This window comes from Nomia melanderi, chromosome 10, assembly GCF_051020985.1.
Source record: "Nomia melanderi isolate GNS246 chromosome 10, iyNomMela1, whole genome shotgun sequence".
NCBI lineage: Eukaryota > Metazoa > Arthropoda > Insecta > Hymenoptera > Halictidae > Nomia > Nomia melanderi.
This window is the reverse complement of record NC_135008.1, coordinates 7,237,634-7,259,553: the sequence shown is the minus strand read 5'-3', so window position 1 is coordinate 7,259,553 and position 21,920 is coordinate 7,237,634. Positions and strand designations below refer to the sequence as shown.

Sequence of the window (21,920 nt, the reverse complement as noted above, 5' to 3'; positions counted from 1 at the left end):
TATAATATTATTATATGAACTATATGAACGTTAAATGTTAGATATAATATTAATATTTACCTGAGCCGGTCCCAACCATCGTTCCAATTATACGAACACTTAGCACATTATGCTATACATAATCGAAAATATTGATCTTTGTGACATTCGTTACTGAACCAACGAAATTAATTTACTAGTCCCCGCTAAACTACTGTCTATGAAACTTAAAGTCAATGCAATTCAATGAACGAGCTATGTTCATAACTGAATCCACTTTCCGCATAATTGAATTTGAAGTGGATTCTGATTATTTGAACGGAGGCGGGAAACATTTCCACTGCTTTCTTTGTAGCCGGTGATATTTAAAAATGGAGGGCAGAAAGAACAGTTGGGAAACATAATAACTGCAGTACTGCAGAGTTTCGTGTAAATTTGCATAGACGCGGAGATCCCGGCATCGTGTACACCGTACCGGCGCCTTTTCAAGAAAAAACGAGCGTTTAACGGTGAATATTCCTTGAATATTTCTGAAATACGCAGTTGAGTCTTGCACAAGGTCTTCTAAATTATCAGGTTTCTTTCGCCTGGATTGCATATTATTACGTACCGTACCAAGTTCCCGCGGCTTTCTTGTTAACAATGAATTGAAGTACATTTTATATTTTGTATTATATTTTACTTATGAATTGTACTGATTTCTTAAATAAAATATTCAGTCACATTCAAAGTTTTAGTAATTTTTATATATTTGTGGGAATGGATGTATTTGAGTGTGAGAATAGATATACTGATGAGTGATGAATGTGTGTGCAGTAGATGAACGACGCGACTCTGTGTGTATTTGTGTGTGTGTGAGAGAGCGCGTTTTGAATGAATGTTCAAAGCATTGGAATATTCTAGTCTAAATTCATTTTCTCTATATTGTGTTTTATGTTAATAATGTTCGTTTTTTTATGAATCTAAAATATTGCAAATATTCGTGAAGTTATGGTAATGAAAGAATGTTCGGATGGATTTTTTTAATTAAGTTGTCATGAAATAATTATACTCCTTCAAATAAAATTCTCTTTCTCCTACACTATAATATTTTATATTACATTTTACTTATGAACTGTACTGTTTTTTTAAATTAAATATTCAGTCATATTCAGAGTTTTAGTAATTTTTATATATTTTGATATTGTTCCTTTATGTTCTCGCCGCTTTGTAACACATACGTGACCGTGTGTTACGCACATACATACGCACGTACGCATTCTCGTGAAAGGAAAACAGACGTCCGTGGAAGGTGAAATTAAATAATTTTTTCTTATTAACACTGAGCTAGATCCTAGAACTACACGAAACTGCGTTCAACTTCCACGGTACAGTAATAAGTGTTCCAAGTCATCCGCCGAGTTCTTCTTGCAGACTGTCCATGACGTCTGTCAAACTTCATATTCCAGCTGTTGGTTAATAACACAAGTATTCAACTATTTCAGTCGAATATTTCAGAAAGTATGCATTTCATTACGCGAGAACGTTTAAAAGAATTCTGCGCACAAGTAACCTAGGAATTTATATTTCCAATTACTCGCAGGGGCGAGAGAAAATGAGAAATGTCTACTAAAACTTTAAAAAGAACATTACTAGGACGCGGGAGGGAAACTCCGATTCGAATGAAATTACGCAGGGTTCAAGCGGTCCCATTCGGGACGTGTCCATTGGCGGTCGAATAGTCGTTCCTCGTTTTGAACTTTAACCAGAAACCGGTCTTGGGTACCGGTTGTATCAGCGCCTTGTTGAACTCCAGGGGTACCGTGGTCTTGGCGCAGGGCTCGATCACGCAGCGCTTCAACAGGTAGTATAACATCACTTTGGTCTCCATCAGCGCGAACCTGTTGCCGATACAGATCCTCGGGCCCACGCCGAACGGTATGTACACGGTCTGCGGGATGTGCTCGTTGAGGAATCTCTCCGGCTTGAAGGTGTCCGGGTCACTGAAATATTTGGGGTCGTAATGGAGCCCCGGAGGCAGGAACCACACCTGGTCCCCGGGCTTCATCTTGACCGGCTTAGCGCCCGGCGCCGCCGGCGGTAGCTCGAAATCCTTCACGCACACGCGATCCAAGAACTGCACCACCGGGTACATCCTGCCAGTCTCGTCCAGGACCGCGTCCAAGTACTGCATGTCCCTGATCGCCTCGTACGTGGGCTGACGACCCTCCAATTTGTTGTGCACCTCCTCGATTTCAGCTAGAACCTTCTCGCGGACCTCCTCGTGCGTGGCGATCATGTGGGTCGCTAGACACATCAGCGACGCGGATGTGTCGAACCCGGCCAAGAAGAAGACGAACGCCTGGATGGTCATGTCGTCGATCGACAAATGATTCCCTTGGGTGTCCGTCGACTCCATCATCAGCTGGATCATGTCCGGCCGAACGATACCCTGTTGCCAGGGACAGACGGCTGATGAACGGTTCTTCGCGTTGATTTGTCGGTTAATCGGGATGTCATGGGTACTCGATGAACAACGAATAATCGTCGAATAGGATTTCGGAGTGCCCGATTCATGGGAACGGGGACACTTGGGAACGTCGGGTAGGGTTTGCACGCGTTTAATCGATGGGACGGGGAACTGAGATTGTTTCAGTGAAATGGCGGTAGCTTGAATGCTCGCCGAGTTCTAATAGGACGATTCGACATATTGTTAGGAAGGTTCGGGGAACGTTACCGTCGAGAGGATTTACTGGGAACGTTGATTGTTTCGTGAATGGTGAAATTAACTTTCGCGGAGGATACCGCATAGGCTAGTCAGAATGCTCCCCCGCTTTTGATTTAATGAAGAGGATGATAAGGAGATTCACGGAGGAAATTGTCAATTTATAGTTTAATGAGGTTTCAGCGGTGGGAGATTCGCTCTGGTACTTTCTTTAAAAATGCGAGGACACTTCGTGAACGTCGCTTCCGCGTTGTTGCCTCTTAGCGGCGCAGCTTATTAGCAGCGCGACGACTTGAATAGCATGATCGAATAGCGCACGATTCGAGTCTTAGCATCGATTCACGGAGTAACTCAAAAGTTGGATCAAAATTTTACTCGAACAACACGGTAATATCAATCGATCGAACAAGCGCGATAATTTGAAGTACAAAGTTGATAAACGTAACAAATCGAATCTTAAAATAAAGTAACGAGACAGCTTAAACCGGTCCATCAACTATCGCGATAGTTTCATCCGCGATAAGCGCAGCAACTCCGATTACTAGAATCAACAATTTAAATCGCCCGATCGATCATCGGCGCAATTCGAATCACGCGATCATTCGTCGTGACACAGAAGTCGGCTCAACGCGAAAGCAGCCTCCGACTCACCTTCTCCTTCCGCATGCGAACGGTCTCGGTGACCACTTTCTTGAAGAATTGCGTCGCCTTCTCGTCGAATATTCTGATCCTGAACAACTTCGACAGCGTCGGGAAGTTCCTGCCTATAAGGAACTTCAAGTTCATTTTAGTCGACGCGAAGTTGATCGTCTCCCTGCCGAACGTGTAGAACTCGTTGTCCGGGTTCCTCATCGAGTCAACGGCGATCCCGAAGTTGGTCGTCGCCACCACGTCGTTCGTGTACCGCCTGAACAAATCCTTCAGATCGTAGATCCGGCCGTTCTTCGCTTCCTCCGCTATGAAACCCGAGAAGCTGTCGGCGCAGTCGACGATCAGCTTGAACATGTTCTTCATCTTCGCGGAGGTGAACGACGGGCTGAGCAGCTTCCTCATCTCGCGCCAATGGTCGCCGCGCAGCGAGAACAGGTTCTTGCCGAACAGCGGGTCTATGTCGCTGTCCACGAAACCCAAATGGTCGGTGAAGTGGTCGAAGTTCTTCATCGCGATCGACGAGATCAGCTCCGGGTCCCGGATCACGATCAACGGCGACATGAAGTTGAAGAAACCGAAATACTTGAGGTGGCTGTAACGATTGTACAAGTCCCGCAGGTAGTAGCCCATGTAGACGCGGCGGAACAAGACCGGCGCTATGTTACCGAAAATCGGCACCGTCGGCGGATGTTCGATCCCCCGTTCCTTGAAGAAGTTCGTGGTCTTCCATAGGTAACGGTAGGCCAACAGGCCGAGCAGCACGAGGATCAGAGCTAACGTCACCGGAGACATGGTCCGCGGTTTTAGCTGTTAGGAATCGAATAACGATATTGGCGGCAACAGTTTGCTATTGAAACTCTACCGAGTAACGATACTGAATAAAGAAATACCGTGGCACAACGAAGGAACAATGTTGGATCGGTGGAGCCGATCGCTACCGATCCTTCCACTGGTAACGACAGAAACGCTACTGAGATCGCCGAGTGAATCGCTCGCATAACAAGTATCGCATCCCACCATACGGCCTACGACGTCACTAGATAAGTTGTACAAGATAATTCGAGTATCTTGGGTCTCTGCATATTGCCTCTAACGAGATTAAATTAAAATAACGGAGTAACTACGGAGTTAACAGTATCCTTCTTATTCCTTAGAATTGAATGATATTCGAAGTGGACTGTTGTAAAGGGGACTCATCGTGATACGAGAAGGACTTATCAAAATTTTCGATGGAAATGTTTGTTGTTCGAAACTGTATGGGAACGCTTTAACCAGCTGCGTAGTTCTCCTAGAAAAATTTCCTTGATCGAGTCAATTGAGCTGGTACGGTCGCGATTATGCAATGTCGATTGTAATTCAAAGATTAGAAACAATCTAGTGAAGTTGAAAATAACAAGGAAAGTGATTGTTGATAAGATACCGCTATTTTTTTCTCGATAAACGGCATACATAAACAGGTCTGCGGCTTTCTTTTAGAAAATTATAAAGAGATAAGGTTCAACAACATGACAAACAGTTTTGTTCCATCGCGGCTGAAGATAATATTTTTACATACTTCTTCCAAAAGAGGAACAAAACATCTCGAAAGAGTGGCAATGCACGTGCCGTTATGATTGGCATTATCGTTATCTATGGATCAATTACAAGTCTCGATAACAAGTACGCAACGTACAGATAGCTTAATTATCGTTATAACATTTGTGAGCGAGCTACATTGCGTAATCGTTTATTATGGCACGATATTAATCTATTTTCAAGTTACGTCAAACGAGCCAGTGTCTTACAACTGTAAAAAACCAGCAACCGTAACGTTCATCTGGTTTTCTTTGTATAAAGTGTAATGTATATCATCTATTTTAGTCGTCACAAATGTATAACTCTGGTATGCAAAACTATAACCATCATATTATGTCAAAACTGTCAAAACTAACAATCGAATATTCAATGTAATTAATACATAATTCCAGTAAGAATCTCAAGAGTTCATTTTAAAATAATTTTCGGTATTCGACAGTGATACACTATGAGCAATTTCAACAGAAAACTGACGACCAGCCACATTGATTGGCATTTCTGATGTCAACACTACGATTATGTTAATTAAGCTGTCGGTCAACTTTGTGAGCAACACACTGAATAATTCAAGTACACGCCATTATAATTACATCGATCAAAGTCAACGTAAACATTCACCAAACAGTATTTACGGGATTCGGTATACATAAGATCGATGCGTTCTACGAACCTAATAATAACCTTTTATTCCCAGAAGATTCTAATTGCACATACAGGTGACGTTTTTTAAAACTAACTGTCCGATCATTCGCATATAAATGAATAAAAAGTTATAACAATAATTCATGCATGAATCAAGAGACTACTCTGTTTCAATATTGCACCTAGCGATACTTCATATCGTTGCATCAAATCAAGTGATGACTGAGAGTCACCTGTCGAATGGAAAGGATTAAATTTCTTTCGCCGTTCTTGAGCTCTCCGCGCGGCGATTACGTTTCACAGGACATCCGCGTGGAAAACTGCATGGGCTCTATCCCGGTTTCTGAATGCGCGCGTAATTCAAAGCGGACGGGATCCCGATTGAATTACAAAGCTCTGAGAAGCTGTCTGATTCCTGTCGTATTCCTTTCACCGCTGATCAGTGCGTTCTTTCATTCGGAAATGCCGCACGCTCGCTCGTCGACCCGATAAAAACCGAGATCTCGCACTCCTGCGAATCGTGTCACGTTCCATTTTGCGGTCCCCGCGGATTAAGATCGACACGGATCTTCTGTGCAGTGTGGCGGACGCCCATTTCCGGGACGAAACTGAATAACTGGGAAGACATGAGTAATACAAACAGACGCGCCGGACAAAAGTTCTAAGGTGTAGAGCTGGACATATGGTGGTTACAGTTTATTCACATTATAGGGAAGTTACGAAGTTTGTTCAATGACAATGGATGTTTTACGTTTCGATTCCGACGTTATATAAATAAGAAACGGAATTTATTTGCACGAAATTGTTGATTCTCAAATGAAAATCAGTTTGTACAGCAGGGACTACTTAGCGAGGCCTTGTTAAAGACGACGCCTTCAATTATTATTATGCGAATAATCGAATTTCGGGGCTTTGTCCACAGACGGCTGCACTGTGCGCCGGTTTCACGATCAACGTCTGCCCTGGCCTTGACAATTAATATCACGGAAATTGCGCGCGAAACGCGTCCGGCGCTCAATTGGACAGGCGAATACGCTGTTACGCAAAACGCAAGATTTTATTTGAACCCGACCCATCCGTCCTTGTCCGCTATCCTTTTAACACTAAAACTACTAGACGAATCAAAATAACCCATGCCTGATTTCTCCCGTTTGCAATTATTAACACTTGGTTTACCGGACGGGTCATTTTGACCTATTTCGAACTTCGCGAGGTAAATGACATCACGAGCAGGGTCCTTTTGTCTGAGATATATCGTGCGTTGGGTTTCGAACGATAACACGATGCGTCATGGAGATTGGTTATCTTCGCTGATAATAATCGATTTGTCGAACTTCACTAACGAAGCTTTGAAAAATCCAGCAATATGAAAGAAAACTACGAAATAACGTGTCAATGACCAGTAATAACAACATTGCGCCTCGAGATGACACTATCGCATGAACATTAATTGCGTTGAAAACCCAGCTAACTGTACGGAACGCTGATTACGCGCGTGTCTATTGAGTGGTTGATGCGACAATTGTTATGCTGAGTCGTGACAAACTTCGGTTAGCAAAGCCTATTCATTAATCGAATGTCCCATTAATTTGCTGGTATTACTGGTCAGAATTCGAGAAATATCCATTAAAAGTACGTTTTATTGGGACTCAGATTCTGGGATAGAAAAAGAGTTCATTTGAATTTGATCGTGAATGCTACGTCCGATTCGTGGCGCGTGTTCAAAGGGAGCAACAATTTTCCAGGAAAATAAATGGCTGTCTGTTCTCGACAACAGAGAGATTAAAGTGCATCCGAAACGTAGAGTAAATAATAAAGAAATGCCTGCAAACCATACGAATGCACCCGCATTGTCTGTCGATGTGTACTCACGCGTCGCAGTACACGCGAGAGAACTAATTTTTAAAGTTACATTCGATAGGTGGGCATTCATGCAACTCAGCTAGCAAAAAAGCATGACTCGTTGATGAAGTCCTGTATAAACATACTCGACGCCAGTCCATTTGAAAACAAAGTCACAAACAGAGAGACGGTTTATTTTTCACTGTCGATTTATATTTTTGTATGAAGGTTACTCACTTTTTTTATACGAAATTGTGGTACGAGATAAATCATTATAATACTACATATACCGTGGAGAAAGGGGCGGAGACAGACAAGAGCCGAGATAATTTTAATTGGCACTTATCAATTTTCATTGCCTGGTTTCAGTTACTCTCTCGCGTTGTTATCCCAGCATCCTCAGCTCTATTCATTAAGTCTGCTCCTTTCCTCCAGTTTACTCTAATTTCTCTATCAACTTTCTCTGTCCCCTCCCATCCTGACACCTTAGCTCCACCCACCAGTGTTCATTGGTTTATTTTCTCAATACCACTTGATCTCTCCCACCAGGCTTCGCGAAACTGTCCCATTTCTTTCCATCAACTTCTTCCACTAGTTTTCCTCAACTTCCGTCACTAGTTATCGTTGACTCCTTCCATTAGTCTTGCTTAGTCACATCTCACTAGTCTCCCTTAACCCCTCCCATCAACTTTCCTTGGCTCCACCCATTAAATTCTCTTAGGTCACTTCACTAGCTTCCTTTAACACCTCTCATCAGTTTCCTCTAATTCCTGCCTCTAGTTTTCTTTGGCCTCGCCCATTCACTTCCTCAGCCCCTCCCACTTGTTCATCTGGGCTCCTCCCACATATTTCAAAAATTCCCCTGACAGAAGCCCTCCGATAATTTAAACCGAAATCCCCAATGATAATTTCCCATGAAAAGTGTATCTGTTCCATGCGCGATAATCGGTCGGCCTCGTGGCGTCCAGACCTGTCGTCGATCCGTTCCAATTACTTCGAACAATCACGCGCTGCAACTATCGCCGTCGAACACGTGGTGTCCGGCGGTCGAATCTCGGAGCTGCGGTGGCCGCGATTACGCCGGTCGGGCGGCGAAAATCTCGGTGATCGCCGCGACAGGGATCGATTTCCCGTGGGCAGCAGTTATTTCACGTTTAATTCCAAAAAGATGAATGGTAACGGTGTTACGTAAACTCGTGGGGATATTTATAGGTCGCGCGGAAATAGACGAGAGGCCTCGTTCTTCTGTCGGCTGAAAACGCGCTGCCGGAGCGCGAACAAACACCGAGGGGAAGGAAAATGAATGAAACCCGTGAACCGGACCAAAACGATCAATCGCCTTCGGCCGGTGTCTCGCGATCCTCAACTTAACACTTTGACTGCCACGGCGGTCACCGATGACCGGAGCTTTCGAATGACAAGAAAATAATTATGACTTGGAACATAATTGATCTCGAATTCTAATTTTCCATAACGTAAATTACTAGATAATAGGGTAATATAAGAATTTTCATATCAAAGAATTAATAATTCTTGCTTTGTGTCTTTACTGTAGAAAGGATCAGTGAAACATAAAACACTGATGTCTCTCGTGGCAGTCAACGTGTTAAACACATTTGCGACCAGCGTCACATACTTGCGGCGCTCAACATTTCGTATTACGCGTGAGAGAAAATGGATTACTTTCGCGCGTGTTTTTATCTCGAAATTGTTCCTATCTCACTGTGTAACGCGTAAAAAGTTGACGAGATTATTTCCTTGAATTTCATTCTCATTTTCTCTGCTGGTGACAGAAACGCTGCTCGCGAGCATGTTAAACTCCTCTGCTTTGTGCTATCAAACTTTATGATTTTGCTGTATCAAGCCGAGCGGCGACTGGGCGACGCTTCTCAGGTACAAAAAGTTAATAAAGTCGCGTTCGACAAAGGTAATTATTTCAAAGCAACTCTGAACTGAATATTAAGTTCCGTTTGAAATCTTCGTCGCGTCTCTGGCTCCGCATCATGAGACTAAGAATTTAATGCAGATACAGTACACGACGTGAAATCGGAAATATTTCGACGTTACTCACGTGTTTACGATGATTTCATCGCGGAATGAATTCATGCATCCTCCACGTGGAACAAATTTGCACTGCGAGGAAAGCTAAGAACACGCAAAGATCTGCCGCCTGAATCACAGAATGATGCTATGTAAAAATTTCGGGTGCCTGGGGGAAGATTTTTGTACTTTCTTAACACTTGAACTACCAGGCGAATCGAAATGACCGATTCCTAATTTCTTGTTCTACAATTATTGCAAAGGTACAGACACTTCTTTAAGCAGTGATTAGAGGAACTGATTTAGTAATATCTACACAGAAATATAAGCCAATTGAAATCTTAAGAAGTTCACGTTCATAGCTTTTATAAAGAAATTTTAAAAGGATGGTGTCAGTGCTCCGTAGTTCTAGTGTTAATACCCTCAAGGTTAACACGTTGACCGCGACGATAGTCACCAGAGCGTCCAAATGACTAAATAACAATTGCAAGAAGAAAATTCATATCGAATTCAAATGTTTAATAACATGTGTAACTGAATAATAGTGTAACTTAAAAGCTATGACACGAAACCATTAACACTAAAACTACAGAGTAGTTGAAACAACTTTCTCAAATTCCTGAGACTACAATTGGCTTAGAATTCAGTTTGCGTGTTGCTTAATCAATTCCTTTAATCATTTCTCCGAGGAACATCCGTTGTCTTTTTAATAATTGCAAAAAGAAAATTCAAGAGTAGATTTCATTTTGACCCGTTCGGTAGTTTCAGTGTTAATAACTAATTCCGATTCGCCTTTGTTACGCCACGATCAGTGACGTTACACGAAACGCTCTGAATTCTCGTGACGGTCAACGTGTTCGTGAAAGTCTCCCGGTTTGTCCGAACTTCTCCCGATACCCACAGCGCGTAAACAAGGAGACAACAGCTGTGTTTCGTCGTTCAGCGGTGTGCACGCGTTACACGACCCTCGTGTGCGTGGGGTCGTCAACATCTCTGGAAATAGTTCATCGGTGATCCAGGTTCGCGGAAATAGATCCACGGAAGCGGCGATCGGCCGTGGAACGCGCAACGATCGGTGCGTTAACAATACCGATTAACAGTCTGCCCGCCAAGTAAACACTCGTCGAAACTTCTCTGCAGTTTTTCTTCACTCCTTGCCGTGCGATAGCGAGCAAGCCTCGTCATGAAGATTTCTAGATTAATTTAATAAAGATTAATGTCGTTCGTTGCGCATGGATGAAAGTGGAAATCAATGTTATCGTTATCGACGCATTATCTTCGAAGTAAATTCACAACGACGTGCAACGTCTCTTCGCGTTGCTTGCAGATTGTAGATGGTAAAACGTTACACGAGCTTAGCAGAAAAAATAATGTTACCGTAAAGTGTTAATAAAGTAGCAACTAAAAAGCCAAGATCCTTTATAACGACTGATCCACTGTTTTTCCTATGCAAACGTTGAAACATGGGATTTAAATGGCATCAGAGAGCACATCTTATAAAGTGCGTGCTTTCCTTGTGAATGGAGGCGTCTCAGAGATTTCAAGGTCACCTTGATTTTTTTTAATGGAATGACCTACTTTTTGTACCACGGATCGATAGGGTATCAGATTCAATATATAAAAGTGTCACCCGGTATATCATACACCCAAGAAAATTCAGTTCGTTCGATGTGTCGCTGAGAGTAAAGTTGTAATTACTAGATTCCCTGTGGAAAGTAAATTTTCCTATAAACGAACAGAATTAAACCAAGCCAGATGTGATACGCAGTAAATAGTTACAACTCGACTAATCCAAACACTGTATACAAGAAACGTAAAGTGCTCTAGTATGATCAGTACGTCAACCTTAATTAGCAGGAACTACATTTACAGACTTGTAATATTTTTCTACCGTTGGAAATGTGCGAAGAATATTTTAATAAAGTTACGTCGCAAGAAGAAAGGAGATACGCAAGCAAAAATAAAAATGTGACAAGACCGAAGACGACAACAGAGACGTTGGCAAAGGCAAGTACATACGCTCGACCGAACACGATCGAACGCGCCGACTCGTCCGAGAGCAAAGAGCAATTCATTAATGCCAGGTTTATATTGGCTCAGTAGCACTCCACTCCAGTGATCCAATCCAGCATTGAACCGTAACTGGAATAACGTAAACAATGTCTTCATTCTGGTACAACGATGCCATTCCAATAATTAATTCCGCTCAGTGACTAGATCGGAAGTCTGCGTTTCCAATTCACCGTTTACCCCCATCATCGTAAAGGAAAGGTTGTAGTATTATTGGAATCGTCTAGACTCCCGACGACACAAAAGGTTTCAGCCACCGCTGGCTGAAGCAATACAGCGTATATATGTCTGCACATTTCGTGGTAGAGTAATGCAGCATCGACCGGTGAAATGAACATGACTGATCGAAAGGCTAATGCCAGCTCAAAATATATCGTTCGTCTACAATACAGTTTTTCGTCACATTTTTCTGTAAATATTGTAAACTGTAGGATATAGAATCGTATTAACACTATCATTACCGAGCGTTTAATATGATCAACCCTTTGCAGTCGAAAGTTTTGGTCTAGAAACATTCGACGTCGTTGAGAGAGATATGAACGACATTCTTTGAAACTAGCTAATAAGACAATGTACGGAAATTAGGAAACAAAATGCTGTTTCATTTGAATGTTTCACATATCGATGAATTATACAAAGCATAATGTTATATGTAAGACTATAATTTTGCTATATCAAATCTAGTGGTGACTGTGAGTCACCTCTCGAGCGCAAAGGGTTAACACATAACCTCCATGAAAATTGTAACAATAGTTTCTCCGATTCCTTCGTATATTTATTACAGTATTCGAGTAAATTCTTTACTTTGAAAATCGTGCACGATATTATCACTTTCAAGATATCAATAACCGCTATGAGGAAACTGGAAGCCATTTTGTCGGGCGCGCTAGTTCCAGTGTTAAGATTGTCAAATATTTTCAGTCCTTTTTAGTGGCATTCTGAATCTTGTACAAAGAGTTTCACTTTCTTTATTACATAGATACGTCTATCTTCATAAACATATTTCATTCGTTGAAGTGTCAATAATATTTATGATGTATTAGTTCTTTTTCAAAAAGTGGGCCGTTTCTTCCCGACTCACCTTATTTCAGAAAAATGGAACATCAGTACTGAACTGCGAGACATTATAAATATAAAGACGCGATGATGTAACGAGAAAATATGGTTGCAACTGTACAGTCGTGAAAAGTCATGCAATTTCGAATACTGTATATCAAACTTTGACGCACCAGAACGTAATTCGTGAAAATGGCCAATAACAGCTTGACGTGCTAGTGCGTCATTGCTTCGCCATTCGTCAACTCACCCACCGATTCGACGTTCGATCAAAATCATTCAGAAGGAAGTGACAAATACCGCGCAGGATTCATGTTGCATCTATAAAGTAGCGTTCAAAAGTTCGGACGAGATCGTTTTTTCCGAGCTTTTCTTTCACAATAAAGGCTTTAAGAACTTTTTGTTATTATGACATACAAAGGACATATTGCATGATACTGTGAAAAAATCGACACCATCTACTCCTTACACATATTTAGAAATAAATGATAAGTAATAATAACAAACTTTCGAACACGCCAATTTAGTTATTCTTCAAATACGCATGGATACGAAATAGGTTTCTTTTGTAGTATTCATCCATGTAAACGTGTCCTTATTTATTATATCAACAAACATTCCTTTACACTCATCCTATCGAAGAAAAACTCCAAAAACGATCTGGCCAGAACTTTTGAACTTCACTGTACGTCGCAGTCGTATTCAACACGGAATTATCTTTAATGCAAGAAACAATTTTTTCAAAGTACCATACACTTTTCTCAGTTATTTCTCTGTTTCACCTAGATACATACAGCAGTCGCTTCCTGAATATCTTATCGTTCCTGGATCAATCTTGTTGTTCATCCGCGCCGCATCTGCATCTCAGTCGTATTTGACACAGAAAACCTCTCTCGAACGAGAGAAACAATTTTCCCGAAATACTACGCATTTTCCCCAGCTATTTCTCTATTCCAGCACGACGCATAGGCCAGTCACTGCCAAGATACCTTATTATTCTCGGATCAATCTCGCATCGCGTCGATGTTTCACCTATCGTTCAACAAACTTCCTCGTTCGAACCGAACGAACGAATTTTACAAACTACCGCGTATTTTTCTCGGTTGTTTCTCCATTTCTCCCTGACACGTGCACCGGACGGTTTCTAAATATTCTATTATTCTTGGATCAATCTCCGCTACGTCCACGTTGCATCTCCGTTCCAGTCGTACCCAGCGAAATTCCTCTTTCGAACGGAAAAAATAATTTCCCCGAACCACCGCGTACACATTTCTCGGATATCCCTCGATTTTTCCTTGACGCGCCCGTCAAACACTTTCTAAATGTTTGATTATTCTTGGAACGATCGCGCGTTTAAGGATCGGCGGTGTTGTGACTGCTAATTGGGCATTCGAGGTGGAGCAACAGGGAGAAGAAGAAAAAATAGGAGAGATATTGGCGATATAAATAACCGAGCGAGCATATTCAGAATTTCAGTGTGACCGATCGCTATATCTCGCTGTTGTTTTTCCTCTCTGACAAGAAAAATAAAAGTGTTCCACGCCGCGGACCGTGCGGTGCTATGCATTCGAAATGGGGCGGCGTCCATTAGCTATCAAATTTTTCGAGGGCGTGAGGGTGTAAGTTCTCCCGGCGATTCACGCGCTGGTTCATCCCGCGCCGCACGAAATAAATGAGTCGCCAGCGGTGCGAGGGGACGGATCAACGCTTTATCTACAGAAAACCGATTAACATTCGCGTCGGGCAATTTTCGCTAAAGCTATTCAGTAAAGCAGGATACTTTAATGAGATAAAAGTAGTATTTAGCTCTAACAACCATGCATTAAAACTGCGATAATTATTCTTGTAATTAATATATAATATAATGTATTGTATGGTATCTTGAAACGTTCGCATCGAGAACCGAGAATTCTCGATGAAAATAATTATTTTTTAAAAACTAGAATTCTCATTTCAATGTGTTTCTCGATAATTGGACCATATGAAAAAAGTTAATTATTTTTTTCTACATAACAACTTCTTATATAATAGGACTACCACGTGGTTAAAAAATCGTTGAAAAGTAACTATAAAAGTAAGGCTTTCCATAAGAAAGGAATAGCTGGGAAAGAAGTCGGTCGAGTATTGAAAAGGGGAATTTCGAGAGGTTCGTAAACGTGAAATCTTTATAAAGCGGAACTTTTTAATTTCGTGTTCTGCTGTAGTTATGCGAACGTGCATTAAGAAATCCTTGGCTATTAATCATATATTTTCAAAGGATTACTCAATAATGGACGGTGGGTAAAGTATTAACTACATACAACCGTGCCTGTCGGTACTCCCGTATTCGAGAGGAAAAAGAAATAATTAACTGAGATAGAAGAGAAATCTTTCGTTTGACGCACAACCTCGACTTTCAACCTCTTCGAAGATACCGACACGACGGTTATCTGTTAGATTGGTAGCTTTCAAAAGCCGAATATTGGCTGGGCAAATAAAACACATGTCCGGCCGAACAATAATATTGACGCGACAGAGGTGCAATATTTCGGCTCGCACAGCGCTATAATGAAACATTAACCTCTCGAGATTTATTTCACGGTCGGCTACTAATACTGTTGATGAATTGCTTTCTACCACACTGAACTCTTTGAGGCACACGATTCTAAGAAAAGAAAAAAAAATAACTCAGACTGCGCACAATTCGCTACGTTTATCGCACCAGAATCAACTACCAATACTTGTACAGATTTTTGTTTCCACTTATTCACCGTTAGTTCACAGCATTGCCAACCGAACGGAAAACTTTAAATAAACTATTAACACGTTGAATGCCGCACGATTTTCAGGTGCAGAATATGCGAAATGAAAAAAGTACAATATTAAATGATTTCATTGAATTGCGTTGTTATTATCGCAGGTTTGTTTTGCTGAATGTCCCCGCATTAGGTAGCGTTATTAACGATGTAGGAATGTTTTCGTACAATCATTGTTTAATTGAGAGAATTACAGTGACCGAATTTGGGCGGGGGTCACCGGTGACCCCCATGGCATTTAACGTGTTAAACTGTACGACTATGCATGAGAAACTAAACAAAGGGTGGGACAGTTTTTAACCCACCCCAAAGAGTTAATCGAAGTACTTCACTTGATAGTAAAGTGAAACTTCATCGTGGTGAATGCTTGTTAAATATTCTGTAAGCCACAGTAAACATTGATCTCCGGATTTAATCAGCCAGTTGCGTCATCCATATTCGCCACTACCTCGACGATCAACGTATCGACACTTCAGTTATCTCTGCAACACCTGTTCGATCCACGTACACCTTCAACCATCGAAAAGAGAGGAAGAAGAAACCAACAGGCAAGTACTCACCGGTATTTGGTTCAGGTTGATGTCGGAGCGTTCCCTGCTGGGGTAATCGGTAGAAGTGGACGGCGTCTGCTTGAACTTCTGGCTGAACTTCAACAGGTTCCTCATGATCATCGTGTTCATAACGATGATGAGCACGAGGGGCGCGATCAGGCTGACGATGCTGTCTATGATGTTGATGATCTTCATGGTCTCCATGTACTCGACCTTCAGGTCGCAGTACTCCTCGCCGTCCCTGGTCAGGACCACTCCAGCGGTGACGAACGAGTAGGAATGACTGGTCAACGCGAGGATCACTAGAACGAGGACAATCGACTTCGCCCTGCTGATCGTGCAGATGTGCGGCCGGTGGAACGGGTACTGCACCGCGATGAACCTTTCCACGGTGAACGCGACGATCAGCCAGACGCTGAGCGAGCTGCACACCGCGCTCACGTAGACCAGCGTCTCGCACCAGCCGTCTTTGTTGAACACCTTCCAGCCGAGCGTGTCGTTCAGCCAGACCAGCAGCAGAGTGATCAGGAAACCGAAGTCGGCCGTGGCCAGCGCGGCTAGGTAGTAGCTGGAGCTGCGTATCCTGAGGTACGTGTTCAGAAACACTATGCAGGACAGCAGATTGCCCACCAGGCCTAGCAGTATGATCGACGGGATGTAGTACTGATGGAAAAAGTCCAGCAGGAAGTACAGCGGGTGGCAAGCCTCGTTTGGCTTCTCGTCGAAGTCTAGGCCCGGCTCGTAGCTGCGATCTTTGTAGCCGTAATGCGTCAGGTTGCCGACCGCCGTCGGCGACTCGGACCGTCTCACGCGATGCAGAAGGTCCAACGAGTCCCGGTGGCAGCCGGAGTTCAGGTTGAACGTCGATGTGATGGAGAACATGGCTGCCAGTAGGTTCTCCTTAGTGGTTTTCTTCCTTTGAATGCTAGAGAACTCGAGGCCCGATTAGAGTGAATTCGTCTGGAGAATTTAGGGTAGGACTGATTTCATTTATTTGTTTGATTTCACTGAATCTCTTCGTTTCGTTGATTCCCTTCACTCGATTCGGTTTCTGGAGTTAGTTGTTGTCTCGATTACCGCGCGCTGCATCGTCGGAGTTCCCGCGTTTGTTCAAAAGTTCGCGCGCCGCAGGATTTGGGAGTTTCGAACTCCGTAGCGACTTTTTGGGTAATTTCACAGTGAACGAGTCTGTTGAAGATTCAATATTCCGATAGGGGCTCTAAAGTCTTGATTAACTCACTTTGTATTTAATCTTTGTTTATTTAATCTTCCTCTTATCTTGATTCTCCTTTGTAACGCCTCAAGCTATGGATAAACGCTCAAGATTCTAGAATGCCGATGCACACTTAATCGTCTCTCTGTCCAAAGGAACGAGCGACAATGCTAGTAACTAATACGAAAACTTCAAGGCCACACCCGACAGAAAGTCAGACAGATACAAACGAGAGTTTATTTCGCAGACGAATGTGTCCGCGATCCGCGGGAACAAGAAATATACCCGGTTCCTTAACCCTCAAAGTCTCTTCGCTGAAACTTCGAGCCAATAACGTCCATTACAAAACTCGTTAGAAGAATTCCCTTTCGGTCGAAATCCTAGCAAAACGAAGTCACCAAAGAACGCTGATAATCGATATCCGAGCCAACGATGCCTCCCACGAAATGCCGATCAACACCGTCCACATGTTCTGCGGAGAAATCGATCTCGCGACGTTGGAACGTTTCTAAAACCCGTCGAACTTTTCCGGGGACCGTCACCAGCGGATCCATTCGTCATTTATCGTTATTCATTCGTTTCTTTATTTCATTTTAAATATCAATATTAATATTAATATTAATGGGAAATATTAATGGCACTCCGTCGAAGGAACGTGTCGCGGTTTTTCAGCGACGTCCGGTCACGTTGAAGGTTTCCGGCGCCCGTGAAACCTCGCGGACCGATACGACCCGCAGCGGTGGCCAGCCAACTCTCGCTTGTTCCTCGAGGAACAACAAATAGCTGCGATTTATCGATTCAACGGTACCTCCGTCGGGCAGAAGATAGACTCCGCGCGATAAACAAACACGCCCGCTGAAATGCAGCTGACCGGCCGCTGATCTTCCTCTTCTCGACTCGCTCTTTTCGAGTCTTCTGTGTTCTTCCTTGAATTCAGCTCAATTCATTTGATCGGCTTCTTGAAGAAACGTCACCAGCGTCTGTCGTTCGGTATTTATAAAATATTTCGAGAGCTCAACTTGAATCAATGCTTCTTGAACAATGCGTACAATATGAACACGGTCACTTCGAATACCTTTCACAGAGGAATTCTCTGTAACTTCCTTACGTTTCGTTATTCTATATTTTACTCATTCTGTTACTTGTATTCGTATTGCGTTTCACGTTCCTTGCGCTGTTCAATTTAAGTTAAGAACGAACCGACACGTGTTCCTTCGATTTTACCTCCGCGCTTCTTTCGAAACGTTCGACCGCGCGGCAGGTGGAACTTTTGTTCGTTCGAGCGTGTTTCGTAACCGCCTGGCTTTCCGGAGCGAGTTAGGCGCTACAGTTTTTGCTCGGTAGAACGTTAACGCTTCCGGAAATCGTCAACGATCGTTAACGTCGAACTTTTATAACATCAGAGTTGTAATATCAGTGGATAACGTGAAGGTCGTCGAGTCGTTCGGGAATTCCTTCTCTTCTGAGATTCACCGGCTTCACTTTTTTCTATCGAAAGATGTGTACATTCCTCGAGATTCTCTTCTCAAATATTTTCGCCTCGGAGCATAAACTTCTCCGAGAAGTTTGACTCAAGAGCCGCGCACTCAAAATAAATCCTCGTATTTCGCCCGACGCCTCTTATCAATTATACATTTCTCTCCTGTTTTTTGTGCCTCACGTTTCTAACGGGTGATAAATTCCTTCCTTCCTTTCTTTCGTCCTTCCTTCACCAAACGCTCGAACTATCGCGCGCGAATTTTTCAGAAATCTATTCCGGCCCACGTACTTTTACCCCGAGGAATAAACCTTCCCGCAGAATCTTTCCGCGTCCGCGAATTAAATCCTCGTATTTCGCTCCGCACCCTTATCAATCGATATTCCTCCTGCGAGCCTCGCGTAATAAATTCACGCTCCGATCGGAAATTTCTGCCTTGCCCAATCCTGTTACTTCTAGTCGGAGAAATTCACTGCTCCGATGATTCGAAAGAATTCACTTTCGTCGAACACGTTCGCGGTTGAACCGACTCCCGCGATCCTCTAGAAGCCTCTATCGAATTTCCCGCGAATCATTCAGCTTTTCGTAGAATTTCACGGTAAACGTCTCTTCTATTGTCTTCTTAAAATTTCCCGCGGAAACTTTGCTTCTTTTTCTCTCAAAGTTTCCCGTGGAACTTCTTCGCCTCTCCGCTTCATCAAATTTCACAATCAACGTCTCTTTTGTTGTCTTCCTAAAGTTTCCTTCGAAAACTTTGCTTCCTCAAGTTCAACTTTCCCGACGAATTTCTTCGCCTCTCGGCTTTGCCAAATTTCCCGCGAATCTTTGAATTTTAGTCAAATCTCACAAACAACGTCTCTTCTATTATCTTCCTAAAATTTCCTTCGGAAACTTTGCTTCCTTTTTCGAGTTTCTCAACAAATTCTTTCGCCTCTCCGTTTAGTCAGATGTCCCAATAAATTTCTCTGCCTTCTGCTTCACGCAGCTTCCCAATAAACTTCCTCGATCGCCTTCCCGAATTATCCCCTCTCCTTCTGTTCTCCAAGTTTCTTAATTAAGTTGGAATCATTAGCGCTGAGACGCTCTCGCTCTTGTAAAACGACAAGTGGATTGAAGGGACTTCGAGGGAGAAAGAATTCTTAATGAGGGATTCCTTATTTGGTTGCCGGACGAGGATCTAGCATGCCGTTCGATCCTCCGCATCCCGCGTAATTCGCGATCTTGGATCCTCCCATTGTATAACGGTGATTTATCGGATCGAGGCTGCGTCCTTAGGGTCACTGCGCCGAAATCACCACCGCGGGCAACCTTGGCGGTCCACGGTCGTTCTATAAATCTCGGCGAGACGCGGCACGAGCGGTAACGTCGCAATCGGCGCCGAGTTCAGAAACTGCGAAGTTCATCGACGCCGATCCTCGCGCAAGGATCCTTTCGATCTTACGCCAAATATTAACAACTAATATATTATCAATCAACGAGAAGTAATTTATTTTAAATTATTCCTGTTAATTTTATGAAGGAATTCCTCCGTTAGTTAGTTCTTTATTTTCCCTCGAAGACGCGCACTGCAGTTTAAAACTCGAAGAACTTCGAGTTTCCCGAGGATCCTCGTTCACTAAGTTTGATAGCTGTCTCCGGCAGATTCGAAGTTTCAATACAAGATTGCGATTCTCTTTCACTGAACGAACCGATGGAACAAACTCCCTCGTTGCCAGATATTCCTCGGTTTTCCTTTCAAATCGATATCCTTCGAAGTATCTTCGAAGACCAAAGAATCGCAGGAACGTCCTCGATAGATACGATCGTCGCGTCTAATTATTCAACGGTTGTTTGAATTTATATGAAATCTTTGTCGGAGTTCACTGATCGTATTAAGTCTGCCTCGCGCGTCCCGATGGGAACATCGTTTCGATAGAGAGACGAAGTAAGTTCGATTTTTCTCGTTTTCGGAGGTTCTGGTCGGTCGGTTGTTTCCGGTGGAATCGTCGGCCGCGACGGAAGCGAGACGGGAGCGTCGCGCGACGGTAAACGCCGTCGGATAAACTGGAAACGCGATCCACGCCGGCACTCGCGTTTGCCGCCCCGGCTGGCTCTCTCGCATGCGCTTTGAAAATTCCCTCGGCGAGACAGCTTCGGCCGCTCGTTCGATGATCATATGGATTTTCCGGAGGGATTGAAAACGGTTACGATATTAGTTCCGGTTCTTTATATGGTTATGTAAAATCTAAATAGAATACATAGAGTCACAACTGTTATTACGAGACATATTGGTTTCGGTATCTGTTTGTCGTAAGCAATATTGCGTTCATTCCATGACTATTATTTTTCGACTCCGAAAGAAATATGGAACCAGGGGTTCGAGACGGTTATGATATTAATTCCGGTTCTTGGAACGGAAGTCATATATTCTTAGTTTCGAGATATTCGGAGGTCCGTGTTAGAGTAGATTGATAAATGTTTGTATAATATATAACAGAATATTTTAGAATATATTTAGCTTTGATACATGGGAATTTATTGTGACTGTGTTACCAGATTTATAAGGAAATGCGAGTAGAAATATACATGTGTAAAAATATAAATATTCTGTTACTGTTGCTTTTCGGTTCTGAAAAAAATATAGAACCGGGGGTTGAAAACAGTTATCATATCGAATCTGGAAGAATCGTAGGACAACTATAACTCTTCTCTTTGTTGAAGTTAGAAAAAGATATAGGAAATATTTGATTTATTTAGTAAGCTCTGTAATGGTGCGATATTAGTTTCTTTCGTAAATGTATTGAGACGATTGCAAAACACACTGCACCTTTCTTAAAATGGAACTCTATGGTTTTTTAAAATAATATATTATTTAGAATTGAATTATATATCACAAGAAAAGTCGGGTGGGATGTAATTTGACTCGCGATTATGTGGATTAATTGTATTATCGAACCGCAATGGTCGAGTGCAATTTGCCGTCCAGTGGTCGATAGTAACACAACCTCAAACACTGATGAGAGAAGAGAGTCCAGTTCAAATGTTTAATTAACTGTTGACACACGGTACGGTTACATTGCGCACGATGCTTAATTATTTTGCGCGAACGTTGAATAACTTCAAGAAATCTATTTTATAAACCGAAATCTTCTGTTTACTTGAACGTACAATGTGTATGGAATGTTTATTAAAAATTACCATGAAATTTCCGCAACACGGATGTTCCGAGCACAGTATAGGCTCTCGTGAAATTTAATTTTCCTTTCTGTGGAATGTTTCGGTAAATGCACGTTTGTGAACTTATTTATTTATATTAAACGAACTGAAGCACAACACAGTAAAACAA

The 21,920-nt window shown here is 42.6% G+C and overlaps 2 protein-coding genes across 3 annotated transcripts in view; both read right to left on the bottom strand.

The window, feature by feature from the left end:
• Positions 1 to 21,920, bottom strand: part of LOC116429807 (uncharacterized) — a 39,015-nt gene that overhangs the window by 16,480 nt on the left and 615 nt on the right. Inside the window, exon 1 of one of the 2 annotated variants that reach the window (XR_012999542.1) lies at positions 15,915 to 20,687. Coding sequence is in view for 1 of the 2 variants with exons in the window: in XM_031983149.2 (XP_031839009.2) it covers positions 15,915 to 16,787 (873 nt within the window). In the remaining variant the exon portion in view is untranslated. Of the gene's footprint in view, positions 1 to 15,914; positions 20,688 to 21,920 lie in introns of those variants that run through there. The other variant, XM_031983149.2, reaches the window with a different exon arrangement.
• LOC116429806 (cytochrome P450 9e2-like) lies at positions 1,040 to 4,382 on the bottom strand. Its single transcript, XM_031983147.2, has 3 exons — positions 4,225 to 4,382; positions 3,335 to 4,141; positions 1,040 to 2,410 (listed from the first exon to the last, which is right to left on the bottom strand). The coding sequence occupies exons 1-3, from the start codon at positions 4,330 to 4,332 to the stop codon at positions 1,658 to 1,660; spliced, it is 1,668 nt and encodes a 555-aa protein (XP_031839007.1). The 5' UTR covers positions 4,333 to 4,382; the 3' UTR covers positions 1,040 to 1,657.